This window comes from Manacus vitellinus, unplaced genomic scaffold (genome assembly GCF_001715985.3).
Source record: "Manacus vitellinus isolate BGI_N305 unplaced genomic scaffold, ASM171598v3 scaffold_14_pilon, whole genome shotgun sequence".
Classification (NCBI taxonomy): Eukaryota; Metazoa; Chordata; class Aves; order Passeriformes; family Pipridae; genus Manacus; species Manacus vitellinus.
The window spans coordinates 9,585,831-9,605,899 of record NW_021939063.1 but is presented as its reverse complement, the minus strand read 5'-3'; the positions used below and the strand labels follow the sequence as shown (position 1 = coordinate 9,605,899).

The 20,069-nt window shown below is 42.1% G+C and overlaps 1 protein-coding gene across 1 annotated transcript in view; it reads left to right on the top strand.

Moving 5' to 3' along the window:
- The window catches only part of SETD5 (SET domain containing 5), a 46,463-nt gene that overhangs the window by 13,934 nt on the left and 12,460 nt on the right, over positions 1-20,069 (top strand). The window contains exons 7-18 of the mRNA XM_008925272.4: positions 199-237; positions 1,735-1,977; positions 6,341-6,489; positions 6,808-6,925; positions 7,344-7,453; positions 7,739-7,985; positions 8,189-8,269; positions 10,578-10,844; positions 11,654-11,974; positions 12,480-12,722; positions 16,276-16,405; positions 17,604-17,857. Of these exons, the coding sequence (XP_008923520.2) occupies positions 199-237; positions 1,735-1,977; positions 6,341-6,489; positions 6,808-6,925; positions 7,344-7,453; positions 7,739-7,985; positions 8,189-8,269; positions 10,578-10,844; positions 11,654-11,974; positions 12,480-12,722; positions 16,276-16,405; positions 17,604-17,857 (2,202 nt within the window). The remainder of the gene's footprint in view (positions 1-198; positions 238-1,734; positions 1,978-6,340; positions 6,490-6,807; positions 6,926-7,343; positions 7,454-7,738; positions 7,986-8,188; positions 8,270-10,577; positions 10,845-11,653; positions 11,975-12,479; positions 12,723-16,275; positions 16,406-17,603; positions 17,858-20,069) is intronic.

Below are 20,069 nucleotides of genomic sequence, written 5' to 3'. Positions count from 1 at the left end.
GCAGAGTCTTTTCGTTCCAGTCTATTGCTTCTTGTGTAGGTTTTCCTGCAGTTCTTGCTGTCTTTTATTAAGGGCTGGAGTAAGATTTAGTGTTGCTCTGTTGGAGTAAGATTGAGTGTGTTTCTGGGATGCTAATTCTGAGGAAATATACAATACTGTGTTTTTTCTCTCTCTCTCTCTCCTTGTTTTGGGGGATAGGCCTTTCGAGAGGGCTCACGGAAGTCTCTGAGGATGAAGGTGAGTAAAACTGACAACCCTCTGTGATGGCGGTTGGGGAGGGTTTCCCTATATTTTGTGCCTCTCTTGGTTTGCTTGGGGAATTTCTGATTGTGGGACCAGCCTTGGAATAAACTCAAGCTTTACCATGCACCACAAGCAGGTCTATAAAAGGGTATCACAGCAGTTGCCCCTTGAACCTTTCTTTTGCTTCTGATAGCTTTCAGTAAGATAATGTCACCCAGTTCTGAAAGATGGTTGATTCATGGCATTGGGAGTGAGATGTTTGATGTAAGGGATGTAGAACTGGTTGTGGCTGCTCTTCTGTGAGGGCAGTTATTGTTTGATTGCATCAATGATATTTCAGGCTTGGACATCAAAGGAGTTCACAAGTTTAATGTTGGGAGTCCCTCACCTTGTTTCTCTCCACATTCTCTTACAAGGGGTGGATGGGACAATATCTTTATCTCTGACTTCCTGCAGTAGTGGCAGGTGTGGCTATCGAATAGGAAGGTTATTTGACAAAAAAAAGTAACTTGCACTTTGAGCTAAATGTGTTCCCAGAAACACAAGTGGTGCCTTGAAGTTTGCTCAGTTCCACCTGGCCCCAGTTCTGTAGCTGGTAGTGGCTTCTAGCAGTGGCTCAGAAGAAAGAGTACAGTCCTGTGGTGTCTGTATGCACCATCTCAATAGTATACAAGTGCCTTGAGAGGGTAAAAATGCATGAGAACGCTTAATGTTTTTATATATGTGATGAAAATAATGATTGCTCTTCGGTTGTCCTTGTCACTAAGATCTTGCCTCAGTCCCTTATGAAACCAGTTGAATTATTGACCTCTGGAATATTTGTTGAATTTCTTCAACTATTGTGGAGTAAAGAATGAAGCTTAAATATTTTTTTTTTATCAGCTTCTGTTTTCCCCTCCCTTACAAGACAGTGTAAACGGATTACCTGATTTTGCCCTCTCTTCTTTACTCTGCTTAGGACGTGCAGTTTTAACCCTCTGGGTATTAGCCTGTGCTCTACATTCAGTTTCTTGAAACTGACCATTTAGCTCCAAGGTTCGGAACTATTTCTGGATCAGTCACTGTGAAGATTGAGATGCAGTCAGCATCATCTAGCATTATGTTAGACATGAGTGGGTCGACTGTAGGACAAGCCTACATGAGATTTATTTGCCTTTATGTGTTCTGTTCCTTTGCTTTTTTAATCCACTTAATTATTTTTCTAAAGTGACTTAATTTTTTTTTACTGGCCATGTACTAGCCTAATTTTATTTTATATAGCAGTGCAGAGTACTAGCTCTCAAGAGGGCTTAGTCCTGCACAGAATTCTCCACAAATTCCTAAGTGGAACTGTTGTACAGTGTTCTAGAGGGTGCAGGTGCTGAAAAATGTGTCCTCATCACCAGCACTTAGATAGCTTGGAACAGATTTGCCATTTTTTTGTAGTTTGGAGCACTGGGGATGGGTTTTCCTGCTGTGTACTAGCCATTCATTCTTTGCTGTTTGGTGCAGAATTCCCCTTCTGAAGCACATGCCTTGGATGAAAACACAGCTGAAGGGTGGGAGAATCGAATACGCCTCTGGACAGACCAGTACGAGGAAGCCTTCACGAACCAGTACAGTGCTGACGTGCAGAACTTGCTGGAGCGTCACCTCAACTCTAATAAAGAATATGTGGGCAAAACTGCTATGCTGGACACAATCAACAAAACAGAGCTGGCCTGCAATAACACTGTCATTGGGTCCCAGATGCAGGTAAGAACCAGTGTGACAGAGGGGTGGGGTAGGTCAGTGCTCTGGTTTGTAAGGCATGGGCATGGTGAGCAATGTCCCAGCTGGTCTGTCATTTCAGACCAGTAGGCATAGGTTTGATACACAGTGATTCAGAAGAGATGCCAGTGCTAAGATTGAGAAGTACTTGCATTTGACCAATGTTGCTAAGTTGGGGATATTTTGTACAGTTTTCTGATACGGTTCACAGTTATTTTACCGTAAATACTTTTGGTCACTGAATGACTTGAGGCAGAACCAGATCTATCACTTACTGGAGATAGAAAATTTCCTGCTTTCCACCTGAGTTTTTCAGTCCCCTTTATTTATTTTATTTTTTGGCTCATATTTTGAGGAAGGCCATTTGAAAGAACCTTTCAACATTATTTCAGTATTTTGGATTATTATTTGGATTTTGATAACTGTCAAATACTGCACAACTACAACTGATTTTAGTGAGCTGTTTCTTCCTAGCTTTTCCATGTTGCCATCTTTATGGAGTTCATGTAAACAAGGAGAAACAGGAAAGTAATATGTTTGTGTGGTGTATGTCCTCCCCACTACTATTCTTATCTGTTGTTTCGTCTGGTCTGTGCTTTATTGAACAGAGCACAGCATTCCCACCCAGTTCAGGCTTTGTGGGGCTTCCTTCCAGGAGAATGGAGATAGGTGCAGCTGAAAGGATGGGCTCCAAAACACGAGTGGGGCACCTCTTCTGTAGAAGGGGAGCAAAGTCAGAAACCTGAATATCAGGTATATGTTAGTGCTTGAATCATTCATTGTTTATATCAAGTGACTCACCACTCAGTGAAGTTCACATGCTCCCTCCCACCTTTTCCTCTGCTTTCAGGCAGGTGAAGCACTTCCAGGCAGAGCACAGATATTGCCAGTAAGGGAGAGTGCAGAAAGAGGACTTTGGACTCAACTTTCTTTGACTCTTACCTCTAGTTCTGCAATGAGTAATACTTCTAAGGGGGTTGGGGAGAAACACTTCTTGTTGGCTGTTTGAGTAGCCTTCCTAAAGGGAGCAGTTCAGGAAATATAGAGAAGAAAAAGTTCTGCTTCTCTAGAAATCTCAGTATTTTTTGAGACTAAATGTAACCTCTTCTACGTCCCTCACATGAGTTTTAGGGAAAGTCCCGAAATAAGTAATAAAACATGCTGTCTCTTCTTATCACCTTCATAGAGTACAGCAGGACAGAAGATTATAAAAGATATCATACATAAATGTGCTTGTTCTTGTCATGGTCTTGTGGCCTCTCCCTTCCCAGTACAGACCTAGGTTTTCCCACAGGGAAAAACGGCCAGCATTCCAAATGAGAAGACTCCAAATGTGATATATCCCAAAGAAAAAAAAGGGTAGAAAGTCACAAAACTTAATAGTGATCTGGAGTTACCCTAAACAGTTGGTAGGTCCCTGTAATTGTGTGTGCAGAGAAGGTGTAAAGGGACTTACTGGCTTTGTAGCTGTTCTTGGATACTGAGGAGAGACCCAGTGGCTGTCCTGGGCTGCTGCTTCTCAGCTCTTATGTCCTGTTTTCTCTGCTCAGCAGGTGACTGTGGAGTGTTGTGAGGAGCCTGCACAGGTGTGGAGTGTGTGCTCATTTTTTCCTTTTTTTAGACAAACTGAGGAGTTTTTTTTTGTTTGCATCCGTTGTCTTTTAACTAGATATTACTATTGAATGTAAAAATAGCTTTTCTGCAAGATAACAGGTAATAGGTAGTTTGAGCTAGAAGAAAATCAGGAGGCTGTGTCAATATGCAGTTGGCAGCTGTGTGTAGATGGGTATCATCTCTGCTCTCTTTGGCCAGGAAGACTCTGGAGAAAGGAGTAAAAATAATGTTTTATATGCCATGCATACTCTGACAGTTGAGAGGGGTGTTTGGCTTGGGTCAACAGTGATGCAAGTGTATACTTTAAAAAAAAAAAATCTGGACAAAGAGAAGAAGTGTGACCTAAAAGCTTCCTAAAGCCAGGAGGAGTAAGGAAGCATGGATTAAGAGTTATACATGCAGAATATGGGATTTTGGTCACTGGAATGTGTTGGATAAGACAAGAGGAAATGGCCTCAAGTTTCACCAGGGGAGGTTTACATTGGATATTAGGAAAAATCTTTTCACTAGAAGGGTTATCAAACACTGGCACAGGCTGCCCAGGGAAGTGGTGGAGTCACCATCCCTGGAGGCATTTAAAAGATTTGTGGTTGTGGCACTGAAGGATATAGGTTAGTGATGGACTGGACAGTACTGGGTTAACAGTTTTACTCAGTGATCTTAGAGGGCTTTTCTAACCTAAATGATTTGGTGATTATATGGTAAACCAATTCTCAACTGTCCTAATGATGCAAAGGGAGACTTTTGAAAATATAAAGCTGTTTAGCGTCATGAATAAAATCATCTTAGTCCTGGCTACTGCCAGTTGCTCGACAGACTGAAAGCTGTGAATCACTTTTCTGCCTGTTGTTGCCAAACCAAACCCAGGGTTAGTATTTGCCCTTTGTTGCCTCTGATAATTGCTGACTTGAGCTCAAACCCCTGATTGATTTCACATTCTGAAGTGAAGAGCGAAAGGGCCTTTATAAAATAAAGCCACTGAGTATTATGCAGATGTTGCTCTGCAAACATATCAGAACGGTTTTGGCTGATTAGCAGTCAGCAATCCCTAGCCTATGACATGAATAAAATCATTTGTTCTTTTCACACATGAAAGCATGGCAGCTAATCCTCTTCATATTTCTAAATTCAGAGAATGAAAACAAGCTGAGCTAGGGTCTTATCAGAAAAGCTGTGAGATCATTCCTGTTTTACCAAACCCAGATAAATAAGTTTTGCAGATGCAGAGCTTCTCTTTCCTTCATGGACTTTCTCCTCCTCCCACCACCCCACCTTAGCCCACCCATGTTCCTCAAGCTGTTTTCCAGCATGAGGAGAACAGTAATGCAGGCAGTCATGGGGCAGAGGTGAGAGTGGAGGACATGAAGGTGCATCTCTGAAAGATATGATCTTATTGGTACTCACAGTATTGATAGAGTAGTAAAACAGTTCAGGTTGGAAGGAACAACTGAAGGTCATCTTGTCCAACCCTCCTGTGTAGGGCCAAGATGAGAAAATATTACAGCAAATGAGTGGTAATATAAAAATTATTCAACTGGAGACAAACTTGTCTCAACCCTAATTCATCTAATAACTTCAGATCTTCTTATCTCCTTAACTCCTTATCTTCTATCATGCAGTAAGAAATCTAGTCCCATTTATTTATTCTTTGTTACCACAGTTGGATAGTACAAAAAGTACCTAATGTTTTACCCATTTGAGCAGACTGCTCAGTAGCTGTTTCTGACAAGAGTTCTATCAGGAAAAGTTGGGAACTTGCCTGTAATAAAATCTTGTGTTTTACTTCTAATTTAGATGCATGACTGTCATTATTACTGAAGTAAGAACACTTATGCCTCAGTTCACTGTGGAAAAGTATCAAAAGTGGGTCGTTCTGAGCAGTGAATAGAATGCTTAGGAAGGAACAGGCACAGCACTTGTAGCAAAGCAACCAATCACCTTCATGCAATTTTTACTTGCTGAGAACTTTGATCTGTTAAGTAAGAGAAGTACTTTGTTTTTATGAAGTCTTTCCTGTGCCCTAGTGCTTATAATATCCCTTCCATTATTCCATAAAATGTGTCATGTTTGGATGTCTGTACTTAAAGAATGTTGTGGGTTTATACTGTCAAGATACATTGTTGTGAAAATCCATTGTAATAGATCTGTAGACTTTAACATGAAGATGTTTCAACAAACTGTCACTACTTTGTTAAAAATTTGTTTCATGTTAAAAAAAAAAATTAAAATCAACAGCACTAGTTGAGCAGACAGATGTAGAGAAGTTTTGGATGGAGATGGAAATTGCCAACTTAATTCTTTGACCAGTTAGCTAGAATTTACATCCACTGCAAAAGGAAAAGCTTGCATTCTTTTCTTCTAAATGTGTGACAACCCACAATTTAGGGAAGATTTGAATTATTCTGGCTGTGAAAGTGGCCGTAATTGCAGAGCAGTTCCCTGTTAGCAGCAAGTGACAGGTCTGGTTATGCCTCCTGCTGCAAGACTGAAATACTCGGTCTGATAGATTTGTCAGACTTGGTGTTGAAGCAAAGGAATAAATACTGTTGGCTTTTGATAAATATTATCAAGGTCATTGGTCATTACTAAAATGTTACAGAATAAACAATATATTCACTGGCAAAGTTTCTCTGTGTTGCTATTAGAGTAATTTTTCTTTTCATGTGGGTAAAATATTCATGAGTTAGAGACATTTGGTTTAAATTCTCATATTTTGCTCTGGTTTTTGTTACAGCTGCAGCTGGGAAGGGTGACTCGGGTTCAGAAGCACCGGAAGATCCTGAGGGCAGCAAGAGACTTGGCACTAGATACCCTTATAATTGAGTATCGAGGGAAGGTTATGTTACGACAGCAATTCGAGGTCAATGGGCATTTCTTCAAAAAGTAAGAGTACTATGAAGTGATTAATGTGAGAGCATCGTGGCACAGAGAGACTGGTGTCTCTATGGGATGATGTTCACTTGCAGGGCCTTGTCAGCTGTGCCATCCATAGAAATGTGAAATCAAATATACCACCTCAGCTTGATGCTCAGCTTATGGACCAAACCCTCTGAAATAGATCTCTTAAGTTGATGGAAGTGCATAAGCACCCAGAGCAATAGCGCTGATGCAAGTGCTGCTTCCAGTTAAGTGGGGGATACCTGTTATAAGTGCCATGGGAATTGGGTATTTTGGGATTGAGGTGTTCTGTTGTTTCTCCAGGCCATATCCCTTTGTGCTGTTCTACTCCAAGTTCAATGGTGTTGAAATGTGTGTTGATGCCCGCACCTTTGGCAATGATGCCAGGTTCATCAGGCGTTCCTGCACCCCAAATGCAGAGGTAAATTCTGTCTTCACCATCACTGTAACTGCAAATACATGTTTTACATAAGCTTAGCGCTTTCCCTAACTTAAAATGCAGAATATGGGGTAAATTCTCTGTGTCTCTTGCTCGTTTGATGGTTTATACTTAGAATATGAGAAAGTTTGGGAACGTGAGGGGGGAGTTTGGAAGAGAAATGTTTCTTTTATGTCTTTACTTTGGGTTCAGAATGATACTTAGGGTAAGCAGGTGGGAGTAGGTGTAAGTGGAAAAGCACAGGATGAGACAAGCAGTGAAGCAGGCTTTTCCCAACGGAGAATTTGGAATAGTTATTCATGGAGCAGATAAGAGCTACTTTGCAGGAGGAGGCTTTCCTCTTGGAAGTAGGAAATGCAAGGTGTGGAGATGTTAGTTTCTCTTTACTTTGTTTAACAAGGTTCGACATGTGATTGCCGATGGGATGATCCACCTATGTATCTATGCTGTTGCCACCATTGCCAAGGACACAGAGGTTACCATCGCCTTTGACTATGAGTACAACATCTGGTGAGTCCTTCACCTCGCCCGGGAGCTCTCCACTGCCCTCCTGGACTGGACATCTTCCTCCAGCCCTTTCCTCGCATTCTACATTTTGCTCCGTTTTCTACTGAATTGCATTTCCCGGCTATTCTGTCCAGTTCTGCTGGCATATTCTACAATAGAGGCCATAAGGTAGCCTGCTGTCCTTGCTTTGGCACGTGGTGAGATGTTTAGTAGGAGATGCATTGAATGTCTCTGTGCAAGGGTTGAGAAATGAAGAGTGACACGAATTATGTTTGTGTTTTGGAGCAGCAATTATAAAGTGGACTGTGCGTGTCACAAGGGGAACCGGAATTGCCCTGTGCAGAAACGTAGCCCAAATGCTGCAGAACACCTACCTCCACCTGTTTTAGGCACACTAATTGGGGCAGAAACACGCCGGCGAAAAGCCCGTCGAAAGGAGCTAGAGATGGAACAGCAGAGCATTGCATCGGATGAGAACAGCAGTCAGCAAACGGAGGAAGTTCCTGAGGGACCTGCAGCAGTCAGTGACAGTGAGGTAAAACCTTTGACCCCCCTTGTTATGTATATTGTTACCATTCAGTGCTGTGGAATCTGATCCCATAGCGCTGGAATCTGAAGAACAGAAACTGCAGGAAGCCTTTTTTTAAATCTTTAGCACCTTAAATTGCACAGAAATGTTGATAACTTTAAAATGGTACTGGGTGTTGTTGGTATACTAAGACTGGGCTTCTCTTTCAGGTGCCAGAGAAGGAGGAGAAACAAGAAGGGGAGAAAGAGGAGCCTGTAGATGAACAGGGAGCCTTGGTCCATGGCCGACGGGCAAGTACTTCTCTCTGTCTGGGTATCATCCCCATTAGGACTTGCTTCATGCAATGACCAACAGATTCATTATTTCATTTGTTTCAGCATGAATCCTAACTGTTAGTGGTCTTCAGTAAGTCTCAATTAACAACAGCAAAAAAAAAAGTGGTAAGAAACCACCCAGGTTGACTCTACATCATAGCATTTCTGTTAGGGTGCTGCAGATTAGGAGATATACAGTAGATTTGTTTCCTGATTGAAAGGTTTAACTGCTACTTTCAGGGCTGTTCTGTAGTCTAAAACATACCACTAGCAACACTATCAGCACCAGATTTAAAAAAGGTAATTGTACCTTCTGCCCTTCCTTATTGCCAGTACAAGAATTTATGGCATGATATAGAATCATAGCATAATTTGAGTTAGGGCTTTCAAAGGTCATCTAGTCCTATCCCTCAGCAATGGGCAGGGACATTTTCAACTAGGTCATGTCATGAACCACAACCTGATTTTTGTTAAAACTTAACCCATTTTGCTCAGTTAGATTTGTTAACATGTATCTGTTCCCTGTATGGGTTTATAAACACATTGCCATGTGGCAAAAAGGTGGGAACAAGTGACAAATGTTATCAAGAGGGGTAGACCACCAACAGTACTATTGACACTTACTAGGAAATATCTTTGTGCTCCTTAAACAGTCGTCTTGATCAAAATATTTCTTGGTGCTCTGGGATCTTTGATAACACAGTCCTTTTTCAGCTTTCATCTGTACTGAGTGAAGTGGTGGGTTTTTTCCTTGTGCTTCTTATGGCTCCAGGGATTGCCACCTGGATTAGAATGTTTTATGTGTGCGAATGGAGCCGTTCTGGTACTGCTTAATTCATTAATTTAAATAAATAAGCAAAAAATCCAAACACACAAATAAACCAACCAACCAACCCAAAAACCCAAGGAAGAAAAACTGAAAAATTGCTCCCATCCTTTTACCAGCCAACAAATATATTGGAACTAGCAGTTCCCTGTGTTTCTTTGCTCACCAATACCACCACCTGTCTTCATCTAATCAGAGATATGGGTCTTCTAAGTATAATTTTCCTGTGAATGCTTTAAATGTTAAAATAGTGCAGCAACTTGCAGAGCCTAGGGCCATCCAGAGATCCTTGGATTATCTCATGGATTTTTTTAGAACAGATGAGATAAAGCAGTCAATTTCCATTGAAATTTGAATGAGAGCAGTCATCCATCAGACTGGCCTTTAGCTTGGAGGAAAGATCTCATTTTAATGCAGGGAAGCTGATCTCTTTCTGGGACAGAATAGTTCAATAAGTCTAAGTGAAGTGTTAGTTTCCCATGAGCCTGTAAGCCCTGTTCCTGTAGGTTGCACCAGTTAATCTGCTTTAATGCGATTCAGTTTTCTATACTTGGCTCCAGGTAAATACCCATATCTATAGTTTCCCCTGTCTCTCTTTGTGTGTGCGTGTATTGAATATTCTCGAACAGAAAGCTGTAAAAGGCCAGGCTGCTGTGACTGAGTACTGCTGTGTGCTTGAAGATACTTTCTCCTTCATGAAAAATCTCAGGAGACACTTGACCCCACTTCTTAAAATCCACTTGATTCATCCTGTTTCTTGCCAGTCACTGCAACGTTATTGTACTGGGCCTTTTACATGCATAATTACCAATTATTTCTGACACAGCTAGGTGATAAGATTTCCTGTCCTTTCTTTTTTCCTAACAAATGTGTCTGGTTTGCCTCTCTATTCTCTCATGTTCTGTTTTTCTTATCCACTATGTAAGCTGCTTAGACCAAAGCTTTTATTTTTGAGCTAGGTCATCTCCTGACATCAGGAAAGGAATGAATCTGGATCACTTTAGTCAGTTTGTGTGGTGTGTTATACTTGCTGCAAATTACTGAATCACTTACTTCTGTTGCCTCTGGCTTCTCTTTGCTTCTAACGTTTGGTCATTAGCAAGTATCTCTGTTTGTTTCCAAGTTGCGGTTTTTAATTCTTCAAAATTACGCGTTTCCTCGTGGCTGTTTTATAAATATAACTCAGTAGTATCTAAGTGGTCCTATTTAAGAACAAAGTCGAGTTCTTCTAGTTACTCTATGAACACATGATTATGTTGTTGTTATTCTGGGAAATTTGCCATGGTGAAAAATGCAAATAACTGAAAAGAACTGCTTCTCTCTGTCCCCTGTCTGGCTTTTGTCATTGCTGTTTGGCAGTTGTTCTCCATCCTCTGCTGCTTCCCATATCTGTTTGTGCCTTCTCTTCCTTTTGTGCATAATTCACCATGCTGACTTCAATTTACTCTTGTGTTCTAGTCACGGGAAGACAGGAAGGTAGAAGCCATCATGCACATGTTTGAGAACTTGGAAAAGAGAAAGAGGAGACGAGAGCAACCTTCAGACCGTAACAGCACTGACGCTGAAATCAGCATCAATTCTGAAGTTCCTGAGCCAGAGGAAATAAAAACAGAGACTCCTGAAACTGAAGATGGAAGTTCAGCACCAAGTGCTCCTCCTGCAAACGTTCCTAACAGTAACAGCAGCAGTACTGGAGTTAACACACGACGGTCTTCACAAGTAGCGGTAAGATGAAGATAGGACTGTTTGATACCTTCTACCAAGCTCAGAGCATATCTGGTCATAAGATGGCTCAGGTTGGGAGGAACTTTGTGGGCTCTCTAGTCTATTCTGAGTCAGGTAGGGTCAGCTCTGAGGTCAAACCTGGCTGGCCCAGTCTCGAAAACCTCCAGGGATGGAGATTCACAGGCCCTCTGGAAAACCTCTTCAAATTCGTAACTGTTCTTATAGTGAAAAAACTTTGCCATATATCCAGTCTGAGCCCCTCATTTCAGTGTATGTACATTGATGCACCACTGCATCTTCTTGGTGACTTCAGGCTTTGGTTGTAGAAAGACTGCTGTTACATCCCCTTCTGTCCTCTCTGGGCTGAACAAGCCCAGCTCCTTCACTGGGTGGGCCCCGTCTGTGCTGGCGTGAGCTTAAGTTGGATGCATAACTGCAGTGATGGAGTTCTTTACCCAATCTACTTTGGATGCATGTGTTCCCATTTTATGGCAGGGCCCAGACACTTGCCTGGAATGCTCCATGTCAGCTCAGGTCAGGAGTAAGAGCAGTTACCTTGAGACAAGCGGCAAGTTTCATATTGCTGCTTTCTTCCTAAAGACCCGTGTTCTGGTTGATCCTTTTAAGAACGCAGAAGACAAAACGATAATTTGCCAGTGTTGAAGGGTCCCCAAGGCCATCTTATGAACCAACACAGAGTCCAACAAGATTTTGAGAGTCAGGTAGCGTCAATCTCAATTCTTGATCCTGTATGCAGAGAAAAGGAATACCCTTAGAGGTGCTTGGACTAATGACAGTTTATATTGTAGGAAGCTGTCCCTGAGAAACCAGTGACTAAGCCAGCTCCAGCAAAACCCTCCAGGCCCCGACCAAAAAGTCGTTTCTCTCGATACCGGACCAGTTCAGCACAAAGACTGAGAAGGCAGAAACAAGCCAGTTCCCAGCAAGCTGAACTCGCGCAGGCTGTCCCAGAGGAAGGAAGCACTGCCAGCTTGGTAACCACAACAGATGTCAGCAATGTGGAAGGGCCAGGAGAAGGCAGACAGTTGACGGGATCTGACCCAGCTGCTGTCCTGGCTGCAGGATCTCAGTCTAATCGAGCTGCAGTAAAGTACCCCAAAACTAAAAAGGTAAATATGATCAAGTGCTCAAAGGTGGGATGGCAGGCTGGGGGGTATCCATTTAGGACAGAACAAAGAGGTTGGCTTTCAACCTAGAATTGAAGACCAAGAGGGAATGTGGCTGCAAGTGTAGTGTACAAGCTAGGATAAACTTGTAAGGGCAAGGAGGAAAAATTGGAGAAGATAGCAGGCAGCTGCCACATACTGGGCATAAGTTAGGTGTTACAGGTTTGTGTTAGAAACTAGTTTTGAACAAGGTGATCAAGTTCTCCGAGAACCTTTTAATAAGATGAATGGAGCATAAAATCAAGCTACTTTTGTAACACTGGATTACTTGTTGTTGTGCCTGCCACAAGTGAAAATTGGGTTTGACGCAGGAAGTCCTGCCTGTGTTCTTCCTGTTGAGGAGGAAAGATGTTGTACCTGAGCATTGCTTCCCCATACACCATTGTGGCACACTGCCCTTCTTCTTCACCTGTGCTGCTTGCATTGACGTGTGTGTTTTCTCCTTCAGTATCTTGTTACCGAATGGCTGAACGACAAGGCAGAAAAGCAGGAGTGTCCTATTGAGTGTCCCCTGCGCATTACTACAGACCCAACAGTTTTGGCAACTACCCTAAATATGTTGCCAGGTCTCATCCACTCCCCGCTGATTTGTACCACACCTAAACACTACATTCGCTTTGGTTCACCTTTCAACCCAGAGAGACGTCGAAGGCCCTTTCTGTTGGATGGAATTTACAGCTCCTGTAAAAAGGTATGTTTGCTCATGTCTTACCTTCATGGGCTGTATACTCACCCAGCTCTTACTGGCCCCCTTGTAAAACAGTTGTGTCCTCTTGGAGTTTATTTCCATGTATTCCTGCTGAGCTGGTGTGTTGATGCAGTGTCCAGACTATGACTGCTGACTTCCTCCTAGTCACTGTTCTGTTACAGTGAACGTGTACTTTCAGATACATGTACGTTTAGAAACATGTACTTTCAGATACATGTACGTTTAGAAACATGTACTTTCAGATACACAGTGGCTGTTTATTATCCAACATATGTGATTCAAAGAGTGTTTCATTCAATTGTTGCCCTTAGAAAGTTTTATGTTACTACTTTCACAGTTACTCCATCAACAGATGGTTGGCATTGTGGGGATAGGACAGTGTTGCAGAGGACCTCAAGAAAACACTGCCCCAGTCAAGATCCATTGTCTTTGGAAGAGCCTGTGTGGTTTAAAAGCTTTGAGTTTGCCTATTTGCAAGAGCAAGTCCACAGCTCTTTGATTTGGATCCTAGACAGCCTATCTGCAATAGGTTCTTGAGGCCATGCAGGAAACCTGAACTGAGCACAGCTGTGGATTCCTCCAGAGATGGCCAGTAAATGCCAGTATTTACCCATCCACAGGGAAACAGTAGCCAGGTTAGTTTGCTTTATCAGATTTGTATCAGAATCCATCTTGCTGTTGGCTTTGCTCAGAGACTTTTCCAGTTCCTGGGACCCTGAGAACAATTATGTGGAAATCCTTTCTGATCAAACTGTCTTGGTAGCTTTCAGAGTCAGGTACCATGTCCTGGTTTCTTTACCTTCCTTTGTTTGAAGGTGTTTTTCCAGAGAAAATCTTTGGACTTTACTGTTTCCACCTTCAGCCAATTTGTTGTCATGCCCTTACAGGCACCTACAAAAAGAAGCTGAGGTCTCTCTTTGGTATTTACTTTTTTAGGTAAAGCTCTTCATGGTTCATATATAGATGTATGAACAAAACCTTGTCTGTTTCTGTGTGCCTGGGCAACCTCCTCAAGCATCTTTAAGTTGAGAACTGCAAGGTTTGAGCTGCTTTTTGAACTTGAACAGTGTCTTTGAGCCTCAGGGAAGAGAGAAGCATCCAGAGCAAAGCTGGCACAGTTATTTGGAGTTCTCTGCTCAGTGCAGTTGCTGTGCAACTACCAGCAAGCTCACAATTGAGTGAAAACTGTTGTGATGGAACAAGTCTTCTCATCTTTTGCTACATTTGACTATTTTCTAGTCAAATGATAATTTTCAGTGCTGGAGGGGGAATGGACTAATTTCACTACGGATGACTTTCATTTAGTCCACACCTTCCTCAAAGCTGAATGTCCAAACCTTGTGTTGCAGCTGGGACATTTTCAAAGCAGAAAGGTTTCTTTTAGCCTGTTAGTACATTTTGTGCATACCAGTATGATGGAGTTTTCTTTGACAGGTTGATTTAAACTCATGTTCAGTTCATGATTTAGCGTGTTAGAACAACCCATTAGTTTTCTAGCCTGTAATTTTAGAAGTGGTTGGTTTTGACTTTATATGGTACTTTGTTCTAACCTGTGCTAAGGTGTGCACTGTTTTTGCTTGTCCATTTCCCAATATAGTAGGAAAATTGTGAATGCTGTCATCCAGCATGTTCCTGTTTCTTAATCTGAAAACTTAAATACAATGTCTATTTCATTATCTAAATAATTAATAAAATACTGAAAGCTGCTTTTTCCGGAACAGATGTTGCAGAAATAATTTGTTAGATTTCTGCTTTTTGAATGTAAATGTTTAACTGTTCTAGTGAGTGTTTTTGTCCACTTTGTTAGGAGATCCATAGCTTTTTCTTGGAAGATGCTTGTTAGCATTTGGTGGTTTTATGACTTAACAGTCTGGAGATGTAGAAATCTGCTTCTCATGTTCAGGAATGTTTAGAAAACTCACAGAGAACACCTCCTTTTCAGCGAGCTGAGGTCTAGAAATGGTCCAGAACTTGATGACATTGGTCTCTCAAGACCTGATCTTTGTCTTGTCTACTTTTGACTACTCAGCCAGGGAGGTTGATTTATAAAGGCTGTTGAAATAGATCACATATTTTCTTGGATTGTCAGCAGGCCTCATCCTTAAACTACTGAGAACTGTGCCAAAAATTCAGCTGATGATCTCAGTTTGCATCCAAAGCATGGCAGTGTCTGAACCTCGCAAGGAAACTGAACTGTAACCTGCTCTCACGTTAATCACACACTGTACAGTGACTTGGCTGTCAGATCAGATGCCACGTTTGAGGTAGTGGTGCTCCAGACTGGCTGGCACTTCTCACTTTTCCTGGTGGCCGCAGTGGAATCCATTGAGTTACATTTGAACAGAGAAGAAGCGTCTGCTGTGCAGTAGTGAAGGCCATCAAAGTAGATCCTGTCACCTGCTCTTCATCCTCGTATTGAAGTTTTCACTTTGAGGATTGTGGCCTCTGAGTTTCTGATGCACTTTCACGATAGCTTTGAGGAATCATAAGACATACACGTGTATCTCTAATGGGATACACATTGCTGGCATGCAGATGAACTGTGGATTGCTGAAAGGTAAAATTACAATTTTAAACCTCTCTGGGAGAAGAAAAGTCTGGTAAAGTGAGTCCCCTGGGTAAACTGCACAAATGAAAATTGCTCTTTGCTTTTTTTCAGCAGTTTGCTCTCATTTTACTGAATCACCTGAGTGTTTTCCCTTATATTGCGGCAGTTATTTTTATAGTAAAGATAGTTCCTGCCTGCCATAAAGAGTCAGTTTGTATCAAGATACAGAGGTAGCACCTGCTGCAGCAGCTGATTCGCTGAGGCTTTAATTCATGTTCCCTTGTATGAGGTCTGATACATTCTTTATTGTCCATGTTCAGAAGACCACTGTGACTTTTATCTTTTTTAACAGTAGCTGAAGAAAAGGGGTTTTTTTCTTGGTTTGCCCTCCTTGAAAACTGATGCTTGTATTTTTATCAGATTTTTTTTGCTCTGTGTCTCTGGCAGCAAGCACAGTCCTGAAAGAATTGTAATGTGATTAAACTCAGCCATTTCTCTGCTGGAATTGTTAAAGCAGAATCTATGTTAAGCTCTAATATACCTTAGTGGAGCAGAGGTCTCCTGTGTTTGTTTTCCTGGGCAGGAAACAGCTTTTTTTGCAAAAAACAGGGGATGTAGATAGTCCATCACATTCGTGTCCCTTTTCTTTTAAATTATGATTGTTTTTATTAATTTTTAGGTGCCAGTGGTTTGCATTTTTATGTTTATAATTTGCCCTTTACTTATCTTTGTGTTGCTGCTGAGGATTGCTGCTCCCAGAACACATCCCATCAAGAGCACAGTCAGCCCCATCACAGTAGGTGGTGGGCTCGGTGCTGACAGCTGTGTTCTAACAGCTCCTGCCTGAGCGCACGCGAGGGAGGCAATCCCGGTGTTCTGAGCAGCCTGCCCTGCTCCACAAGAGCGTAGGAGTCTGAGTGCATCCTGCAAGATGACATAGAAAGTACCCGAGGAGTTTCACGTTTATGTAGTCTCGTTCTGTTTCAGCGCTGGATCAAACAAGCCCTGGAAGAGGGGATGACTCAGACCTCACCAGCTCCTCAAGAGAACAGAGCCCAGTGTCTATACCAAAGTAACGAGAACAGCAGCTCCTCCAGCATCTGCAAAGATGACACAGGTAAGTGCTCAGCACCATCAGGGCAGCACTGGCTCTGGAGTCAAACTGGGGGAGTTGCCAAGTAGCAAAGGCAGCTGTACAAGTGATATCTCAGTGTGCACTGCTGCCTGATGGCACAGCTCTGTGGTAGGTGAGAACGTTGCTTTGTTGTTCACTGAAATTTCTGCAGACCCATTCTAGCTTGAGCATGTGCAAAGTTTCTCAGTATTTTTTTTGTAAAAAGATAATAATTTAATCTTGCATCATCAGCCTCAGTGCTGTGTGATCTTTTGTACAATAGAAGGAATGGGGGGGGAGAAGTGAGTACAGTGTTATCTTTTTTCAGCAGGATGTTGTTAGATGGGCAATTAAATACCTGCTGACTGCAGGAAGATACAGGAAAGTCTTACAGGCACATATGCAATAGGCAAATGACTAAGTCTCAAAGATGGAGAAGTTAAAAATCTATGTAAAGGAACAGAATGGTCAAATACTGTGTCTGAATCCTTTTACAGAGAAAGAGAGTGAAGATCTGCCCAGCTAGGGATCAGTTTTCCAAGGATGGCAGGAGGCTAGACAACAGAGACATTATACAGAATTGATTATTGAAAAGTTAGATAAACAGGAAATTAACAGAATGCCACAAGCAATAAATGTACATCCTGAGCAAGAACTGAAGAAGCAAACAACTGAACTGTAGAATTTACTGATTTTTTTATTTCTTTTTTTTAAACTGAGCATCAGAAAAAATTTTAAAGAGGAGTAGCCCTGAGGGAAAGGCTTTAATCCTTTATGGAACTGAAATGTGTTTGGGCTGTATTGATGTAACCTATAGGTTCAGGTAGCAATAATTGGGCTGCGTCTGGTTTGTTTGTAGCAGTGACAGTGACACGTCCTCTGACCCCTCTTCTTCATTCTTCTCTGCTCTTTTTATCCTTTCCTGTCTTCCTTTCCCCTAGCTCCTTCTTGTGCATACTTCTAGTTGAAATATTTCCTTTCCTTGTTCACTGCATGTTCCTGATTATGAGTTGTCCTGGTAGCAGTATCTAGACATTGCTAAAGAAGTAATTCAGAGGTACTTCATTAGTAGGAATCTTTTGTAATTGCATTGAAGACTCATGGGCTTCATTTGGCTGGGGAAGGAGACAACATGATTTGCTCATGGGTAATGGTTAAGGTTAATGGTTCAGCCCTGTCCTCAGCTCAGTTTGCTTTTCAGACTTGCTGAGTCCCCTGAAGAAGTGGAAGTCTCGCTACTTGATGGAGCAGAATGTTAAGAAGCTGCTGCGGCCGCTGTCTCCCGTGACCCCTCCACCTCCCATTCCCTCAGTTCCTGGCTCAGCGAGCCCACAGCTGGCTACACCCTGCTCCTCACTGCCCGGAGAGGAGGAGAGTCGCAACGGCTATGGCGTGATGTTCTCCCCAATCCCCTCTCTGGCTGCCAGTCGCTGCAATACTCCACTACAGTTCGAGGTAAATCTGCCCAGCACTGAGGGTGCTAAAAAGAGGAATGGGAATATTTGTAGCAAGGGCGACACTTGGGACACCCTCCTTTTGGAGTGTGTGGCTATATTGCTGGCCAGCATCACAGTGTCAGCCTCAAGAGCACTGCTGCCTTTCTCCCCTACTCCACTTCTGACCAAATCTCCTTCTGTGTTAAATGTCAAACCTCACTTTGTAGTTGTGAGTAACATTAGTCTTACGTTGTTTTTTCTATTTCTGCAGAGTAGCTCCTGAATTTTGGAGGTTTTTCAGTGATCTTTAATCATCTTTCCCACTTCAGATCTCTGTGCCAATGTGGCTTCCAAACCCTGCCTCCTCCAAAGCGTGCAGTAGTGTTCCATTTCTCAAAGGCTGTCTGCCATTCTCACCTTCTCTTTCTCCAAACAGCTTTCAGTAACCCCAAGTGTGGTAGAAATACTTTACATCAGCTTCCACTGTATCCTTTGGTTTTTCTTTACCTTGATTGGGTAGAAAGAAAATACTGTAATACCTTTGATTTCTTAATACTTTACTTTTGCAAAAATCAGCACTAGTAGCGTGCAGGCTCTGTAGGTGGTTTCCATTGCTCTAAACTCTGTGGGAGAATTACCAGCATTCATCCCACCAGGACCTTCCACTTTCTGTTGCTGCTCTGTGCCTGTGAGTAGGGATCACGCTGTTTGCAGATTTAGTTTTGTTTTCTAGCATTGCATATTTTCATTAAAAACTTGTGGAACTCTTCAGGCCAGCTGCTCGTACTCTGCCAGTTAGAACCATTATAAAAAAATGGTGCAGTGATGGACTGCTCCATACTAGGGACTATTTTGCAGGAATCCCTCATCCATTTTGCAGCAGGTGGTATTTTTTGTGGTATTTTTAGCTTAGTGTGCTTTGATTATTTTCTTTGAGAGCCCTGTCTTGTAAGTTGTTTGAGGGGCAGCTCTGTAGAAGTTAGCAGGGAAGATTGTGGAGCACTGAGGAGAGAGATAAAAGACTGTTCCAGGCAGAGAGCTCAATAGGAAGTGATCCTTTCCCTGGCAGTGGTTAAGGAGGCAGCTCAGGGCAGTGTTGCCACAGTCTAATCATCCCTTTCCTGTCCTACCACATTGTTAGTTAACTAGCCTTGATTTCACTGGGTATCTATAACTTACTTGTCTTTCTCCTTTTTTCCTCTTGAAAAGAGTCTTAACAACTCACAGGACCATAGGCTTCTCCATTCAAACTTTTGTATTTCCTCCAGTGCACCTCATTCATAATATCACTGTTTTAATGTCATGTCTGTTTCGTTTCGTTATCATCAGTTCTAACTGGAGGAAATGCATCTCCCCAAGTATAAAACTTTATGTTTCAGTCCTGTGGCCCTGTGGGAAGAGAGTGACAGAAAGATTCTTCCATCAGTTCACAAGCTTCCTCAAGGAAGCTTGTCTTCTTAGAAATACATTTTTGAAGGCTTCTAAGAAAGTTCCTTCTTGACTGATTTCCTAGCTGCTCTCTGAAAAACTTGTATCATAAACCTTCTGAAGCTCTGGTTGTCAGCTTTTTGCAGATTGAGTTTTTTCAGACTGTTTTGTGACCTTTTTAGACTGGAAACAATTTAGAGGATGCTTAGCCCTGCATATTCATAGGAGTGACTATAGAAGCGTGAGGACATGCATCTGCTTTTTCTGTGGAGTTTGTCTGAATTTTTTTTTAGCTAACAAATTTGAGATTCCTCAGTTTCCTGAGGTTTTCTGCTTTGCACAAGACAGTGACTGCTGCCATATTTCTCTGGGAAACCTTCTTTGATTCTATTTTAGGCCTTCTCATTAGCATGGAAAGGGAAGTGCTTGGGAAGGAGCCCTTAACTGCTGTCAAGGGCATACACTGCCTCACTGATAGGTGCTCAGATGATATGACATTTCATAAAGCTGGCTGTCCACACCTCTTCTCTTGACTTTATCTGGAAAGGTGACCCACAGTGGATTGAAGGAGACTGTTTTGGTTTTTAGTGTAATGTCTGTGAAAGGTCACCTTCGTGTTTGAGGGATCTTAGTTTACTTTTTGGGCTAAACCAGGCTTTCCATCTCTCCCATGTTCTCAGAATAAACACCATAAATTTCTTTCTCTATATTTCATGGTGCAAACTCTGTCTGACAGCATCAGAAATATAAAGAGTAAAATGCTGCTTTTCTTAATGTTCATGTGCTGTTTTGGGTTCTAAGTT